The 6,666-nt window shown below is 53.8% G+C and overlaps 1 protein-coding gene across 1 annotated transcript; it reads right to left on the bottom strand.

Annotated features, from left to right (window-relative positions):
* Positions 1 to 3,085: 3,085 nt before the first annotated feature.
* On the bottom strand, positions 3,086 to 4,577 carry LOC115498509 (protein MRP-126). Its single transcript, XM_030291645.4, has 3 exons — positions 4,469 to 4,577; positions 3,724 to 3,882; positions 3,086 to 3,416 (listed from the first exon to the last, which is right to left on the bottom strand). The coding sequence occupies exons 1-3, from the start codon at positions 4,475 to 4,477 to the stop codon at positions 3,237 to 3,239; spliced, it is 348 nt and encodes a 115-aa protein (XP_030147505.3). The 5' UTR covers positions 4,478 to 4,577; the 3' UTR covers positions 3,086 to 3,236.
* Between the last annotated feature and the right edge of the window lie 2,089 nt (positions 4,578 to 6,666).

The raw sequence follows: 6,666 nt of genomic DNA, 5'->3' as shown, positions 1-6,666 counted from the left end.
GCTTTTGGGGTGGGGGCGATTCCCTTCGGGGTGGGTTTGGGGCGGTCACAGGCAGCAGCACCTTTGACCCCACAGAATTTGGGGGCACAGCCTTGGCAGATCACTGAGCACTGACCCCACAGAATTTGGGGTATAGCCTTGGCAGATCGCTGAGCACCGACCCCACAGAATTTGGGGGCACAGCCTTGGCAAATCGCTGAGCACCGACCCCACAGAATTTGGGGGCACAGCCTTGGCAGATCGCTGAGCACCGACCCCACAGAATTTGGGGCACAGCCTTGGCAGATCGCTGAGCACCGACCCCACAGAATTTGGGGGCACAGCCTTGGCAGATCGCTGAGCACCGACCCCACAGAATTTGGGGGCACAGCCTTGGCAGATTGCTGAGCACCGACCCCACAGAATTTGGGGGTACAGCATTGGCATATCGCTGAGCACCGACCCCACAGGCAGGCAGCCCTGGGGTTGTGGGTGTGGGTGGCTCTGTAGGAACAAATCTGGGGTCTGTACCTGGGCTTTGGGAGGGGGTCAGGGGCGTGAGGAGCTGCCGGGGCCACTCCAAGGACATTTAGGGTGAGGAGAGAGGAATTTGGGACATTTGAAAATGGGCGGGTGGTCTCGCACCAACAGCTCGGCCCAAAATTCCGACGCATAAATCCAAATAATCCGATTTATTTCGGCGCTGGAGGAGGAGCGGGGAGGGCAGGACGGGGCCGTGCCGGGGTCGGGGTGGTCGCAGCGCCCGTGGCGAGCTCCGGCAGGACCTGGTGGCCTCTCCAAGTGTCGCATCCCAGCAGGTGGCAGCAGGATCCCGGAGTCCTTCAGGGCTGGAAAACATCTCCAGGCTCGGGGAGCTGAGCTCGGGATCCTTCAGGATTTGAGGATTTGGGGATTTGGGGGAGAGGTTTTTACAGCGACTTCTGTGAGGCAGAGAGAAGTCTGATCAGAAGTTTGATCCATGTTCACCCCTGAAAGGGTTTTCCACCGAGGTCCTTGACAGAGAAACCGAGAGAGAAAGTAAAAGATAAAATAAGAAAGAAAGAGGAAATAATAGAAAATAAGAGAAATAAGAGAAATAAGAGAAAATAAGAAAAAATAAGATAAAATAAGAAAAAATAAGACAAAAATAAGGGAAAATAAGAGAAAATAAGAAAAAATAAGAGAAATAAGACAAAATAAGAGAAAATAAGAAAAAAATAAGGGAAAATAAGAGAAAAATAAGGGAAAATAAGAGAAAATAAGAGAAAAATAAGAGAAAATAAGAGGAAAATAAGACAAAATAAGATAAAAATAAGAGAAAATAAGATAAAAATAAGAGAAAATAAGAGAAAAAAGAATAAGAGAAACCTGCAGCTGCCTGTTCCAATGAGCACTTTGTTTGTCTCTCCTGACCAATGAGTAAATTTATGAGCTTTGTGGGAAGGTATAAAAAGCATGAAAAAAGAATGAAAACGGGATTTGAAGCCTTCTGAAAATGGAATGTTGCTCTGTGTAGTCTCCACCACGCCAGGCTCCATCCTGGGGCTGCTCCCCATGGGGACGGTGGGGCTGGACCCCCCAGAGCCCCCCAAAAATCCCGACCTGCTGCAAATCCCTGTCCCCAAGGCTGGCGTGTCCTTCCTGGGGGAGCTGTGGGGGCTTCCCCTGCTCCAGAGACCCCAAAGAGCTGCAGGGTGGTTGTACACCTTAATTTAAAAAAACCTTTACCAAAAAAAATTTTGCATTGAATGTACATGAATTTGTATGTGTTTATTATTATAATGGAAATATCATTGTAATAACAATATGACAATAACAATGGGGTTAGGGTTGGGTTTAGGGTTAGGGTTAAGGTTAAGTTTAGGGTTTGGGTTAGTGTTAGGGTCAGGATTAGGGTTACGGTTAGGTTTGGGATTAGGGTTAGGGTTAGGGTTAGAGTTTGGGTTAGGGTTAGGGTTGGGATTACATTTGGGGTTAGGGGTAGGTTTAGGGTTTGGGTTAGTTTTGTGGTTCGGTTTAGGTTTAGTGTGAGATTTAGTGTTGGGTTTAGATTTGGGGTTAGGTGTAGTTTTAGGGTGAATTAGGGTTAGGGATGGGGTTGGGTTTTTGGTTAGGGTTAGGTTTAGGTTAGGTTTGTGTTTAGTGTTACGGTTTTGGTCACGTTTAGGGTTAACTCTGGCCTATTTTCTGTGCAAAGCTGAGGTTTTGGGCTCGGGTTTGTGTTAGGTTTGGGGTTAGGGTTAGGGTTAATTTTAGGGTTAGGGTTTGCGCTAGGTTTGGGGTTACTGTTTGGGTTAGGGTTATATTTAGGTTTGAGTTAGGTCTAAGTTCAGTTTTAAGGTTAACCTCGGCTTATTTAGGGCACAGAACTGAGGGAATCTGTTCCTGCAGCAGATTTTCCCCCGTTAGGAGGAATTTGACATTTTCGGTGTCAAAAGTGCCTCCAGAGGAAGCTGAAGCAACCTGGGGTGAAGCAAACCTGGGGAAGTCTTGTGTTAATTGTGTCTTGCTTCAGCTCTGCTGCTTTGGGGAAGCTTCTGGAAGGTTCCTTCCCGGAGCCGGGCGGTTTCAGGGCTTTGAGTCACCCTTGGGAAATCAGCTCCGGTTCTTTTCCTGCCCCAAAAGTGGTTTGGGAATCCAGAGCCTGGGAAGCCCCATCGATGTTCCCAGACACCTTCTCCCTCACCCTTTTTGGTGAAAATTTGGGGTGTTCTGAGTGAGGGATTTGGGTTGTTTCACGTTCTTTTCCACACAGAGCTCAGCTGCCCAAAACTTAACTTGACCACCACCACCTGTGGAGCAAAAATGCCCTAAAAAGGGGTTTCCTAGAGAAAACTGTGCTCATCCCTCCCCATCCTTCCTCCCAGCCCCGGCTCACCACCACAGCTCAGGTTTAGGACACCTGTGCAGAGTTTCCAGGCCAAAATACGGGTTTTTTTCCAGTTGGAAATGCAAAAATCTATCAAATCCTGGTGCAATCCCAACCTCTGGAGCGCAGAAGCTGCTGCGGTGAGTCCCAAATTCCCAGGCCCCCACCCCAGCCCTGGGAACCTGCAGCCTGTCCTAAAAGGGGATTTAGGAGAGGAAAAACCCAGGAAAACCCACGGAGAGCTTCAGAAATCTTTATTTGGCAGCAGAACCACGGCGCCGGGAGGAAGAGGAGGAGGAAGGGGAGGAAGGAGGGAGGGATTTGAGGCTGGATTCAGCTCCGGAACCTTCTCCAAGCTCCAGGAGCCCTCGGAGGGGAAGGAAGGGGCTCAGTGGTGGTGCTGGTGCTGGTGCTGGTGCTGGTGGTCCTCCACCTCGTGCAGGTGCTCGTGGGTGGCGCAGGTGACGCGGGTGACCAGCAGCATCACCTCCCCAAAGCTGAGCTGGGCGTCCTTGTTGACGTCCAGGTCCTTCATGATCTGGTCGATGGTGGCCTTGCTCTTCACGTGCTGCCAAGGAGGAGGGGGCAAGGTGAGGGCAAAATCCCCTCGGTTTTTCCCCCACCCCAGGTGGAAAAAACTTTCCCTTGGCTTTAGGAAGGTGAGTTCCAACGGAAAATGGGATTTGGGGAGAGTTTGTGGTGTGGCTTCCAGGGGAAAAAGGAGATTTTGGGCAACACGCGGCTGGATTTTGCCGAGAAGGGGATGAGGGGATGAGAGCTGTGAGGGTTCCTTCACGGAGAAAGTTTGGGGTGGGGCGGTTGGGCAGGAGGGCAGAGCAGGAACCCAAACCCCGAGGACACCCAGGCACCCTCACCTTCAGGTAATTGGCCAGCTGCTTGTCAATGAGCAGCTTCAGCTCCTTCTTGGTCAGGGTGTCCCTGTCCCCCTCCCGCCGCGAGTACTGGTGGAAGACGTCGATGATGACGTCCATGGCCTTCTCCAGCTCCGACAGCGGCTCCTGGCTCTGCTGGCCCTGCAGAGAAACGGTCACGCCAACGAGACAGGAAAATCTGGGAGCACGGGGTTGGGCCCAGCCCTTCTTTTCTGGGGGGGAATGTTCCTTTTTGGAGCTGTTGGTGTTTTCTCCAAGGAGGCTGAAGGACCTCGCGGCCTCCATGAACCAACAGATGAGAGCTCTGAGATGATTTGTCCCCAAAATGGGCCTGGTCCCCACCAGAGCAGCTGATAACAAACACGGAGCAGGTGAGAACACCCCAAAAACCATCAGTGGGGACACAGAGCAGGCGAGAACACCCCAAAAACCATCAGTGGGGACACAGAGTAGGTGAAAACACCCCAAAAACCCTAAGTAGGGACACAGAGGAGATGAGAACACCCCAAAACCCTCAGTGGGGACACAGAGCAGGAGATCTGACATCCAGGCGCCTCTCTGGTAGTCGGGAAGCTCTTGCAGGAGGAACCTCTCTCCTCACGGGCGCTGGGGATGGTTCTGCTCCGCCAGGACGTGGGGTTGGGACCAAGAGAAGCCTCCTGGGGATCCTCACCCCTCGGATGACCTGGAAAAGAGCACGGACACCCCAAACACCCCCTGCACTTGCCTTGCTCATCTTGCCACCGCAGCGAGGTCTCCTGGGGCGGGCGCGGGGCCAGGTGCCACCTCAGGGTCTCTTATAGCCGAGCCGGTTGTGAAACGTCCCCATCCCGCTCCAGGCTGGCCCCACAACACCCCTGGCATTGCTCAAGGCTCCGGGAAGTTCCCCAAAAGGGGCTCTGTGGCTTTTCCCGCAAGCTCGGGGTGTCACGGGCTCAGGTGGCCTCGGGGGTGGCCCTGTCCCCTCACCTGCTGGGATTCTCCACCAGCTCTGGGTGAAAAAAAAACCAAAAAACATTTCATTTGGGATTTTTCCACATTTTTCTCCTTCCCGGGGCTGTTTTCTGATGCCAGGGGGAGAAACACACCCACGATCCCAAGATGTCCCCACTCTGGTGCACCCCTGAGCTTGGTAAAATCCTCCAAAATCCCCGAGCCCGCAGCAGGACGCCGAGTGCCACCCGCGTGACACCGGGGCGCCGGCGGCACCGGGGCCATGCCCTGCCTGCAGGAACCCCGAGAGATGATCCGGGCGTGTTCCCGGCCTGGCTCGGCTCCAGGGGCTCCGTCCCACCCGTGCCAAGTTGGGTTCTCCCAGCCCGGGTGCGCCCTGAGCCGCAGAGCCCAGGTGTGGCGGAAAGGCGCGCTCGGGTTTCGCTTTCCGGGGCTCTGCGCTGCCTTTGTGGCTTTTGGTGCTGCTGTTTTGGCCCTGGCGGCTCCCAGCTGCCCCGTTTTGGGAGCAAAACGAGATTTTCCAGCGTTCCCTCATCCACATGAGCTGCCTGCTGACTCAGCAGCTCGTCTGGGCTTTGTTGGATGTTGAACCTGCCCAGCTCGGGGGTGGAAGCCAAAACAAAGCCTGGGGCGAGTTCAGGAGCTCCAGAGGAGCTGGCACAGGGCACCAGCAGCAAGGAGCAGGATTCCAGCAGGAATTTCCTCCTGGAAAGGACGACCAGACCACGGAGGTTTGGAGTCCCCATCCCTGGAGGTGTCCAAGGAAGGGCTGGACTGTCGCTGTTGGACACAAAATGAGTGCGCAGATGCTTGGTAAGTTCAAAAGAAAAAAAACCCCAATTTTACTCAAACATCTGGTATTTATAGAATTCCAGAGGTGACTGTGGATTGGAGGATGGAATTACCACCTCTCCAACCACACTGGTCCAAAGATCAATCAATCATTTCTATTTACAGAGAAATATGTAAACTATTCTATTCATCCATGAAACTGTGTGGGAACTCTGACTCTCCAACATAAAAACACGATCAGAAGGTTAAAGAAGTTTTACAAGAACTTTAAAACTTTCAAAAGAACTATAAAAGACAACTTAACGCTTTTAAAAATCAGGGCAACACCGGACATGGCCTGGGTGAGCAGACCCCAGGCTGGAGTCGATCTCGGAGGCCTTTCCCAGGTGAAAGGAGCCCGGGATGCTGCACCCCCAGCCCCCAGCCCTGCTCTGGGCGCTCTGCTTTCACCACGGGCAGGATCTGCTGCAGAACAGGACGTCCGGGCACCGCGGGGGCGTTTCACAACCCGGGAGCGGCCGCGGCGTTGCGGGGCTTTGGTGCAATTTCAGGAAACCTCCTTGGGTGGCTTTGATCGCCCCGGAGGTGCCAGGGTGGGGCTCAGGGGGTGGGGGACAGGGGGTTCCAAGGTGGGCCCGAGCCAGGGGTGACCCCCAGGTGTGGGTGGGCAGTGGGCATCGAGGTGCCCGGCTGTGGGAACCCAGCACATCCCTCTGGCTGCCCTGGCTGTCCCCAGACCCTGGCAGGGGCTCGGAGGCCTTGGCACGAAGTCAAAAACAGCTGTGGCTTCAATTTTAGCCAGTGGAAAAAGTTGCCAACCTTGTGTGAGGAATTACAAGCCACAAGGGTTTGAGTTGTGTGGTAGTCGAATTAACACAGGGCGGAAAAAGTAGAATTTTGGGGTTTTTAGGATGGGGTTCAAGTGGCAGTGCTGAGGGTCACAGGGACGGGTGCTGGCACCCTTTTGGTGGCTCTTGCAGGGCGACCTCCCTGCCCAGCTGTCCCCAAGGCCCAGGCTCGGCCAGGGATCCATGGAGCGGAACAGGAGCAGCTCAGCATCTGCTGGAAGTGCCCGCAGGGACACCCCGAGGTTGGAGCTGCAAAATTCTTTCAAAATGCACTTTTGGGGCAGGAGAGTGGCTGCTGTGGGCAGAGCAGCTGTTTTGTCCCCCTGGGGTC

This window comes from Taeniopygia guttata, chromosome 25 (genome assembly GCF_048771995.1).
Source record: "Taeniopygia guttata chromosome 25, bTaeGut7.mat, whole genome shotgun sequence".
NCBI lineage: Eukaryota > Metazoa > Chordata > Aves > Passeriformes > Estrildidae > Taeniopygia > Taeniopygia guttata.
Note: the sequence above shows the minus strand (reverse complement) of the source record. Positions and strands in the feature narration are given on the sequence as shown.

Bases quoted from the DNA above. Each gene is read 5' to 3' on its own strand.
- LOC115498509 (XM_030291645.4), bottom strand. The intron at 3,417-3,723 runs GTGAGGGTGCCT...CCTCCTTGGCAG, and splicing joins AGCTGGCCAATTACCTGAAG to CACGTGAAGAGCAAGGCCAC.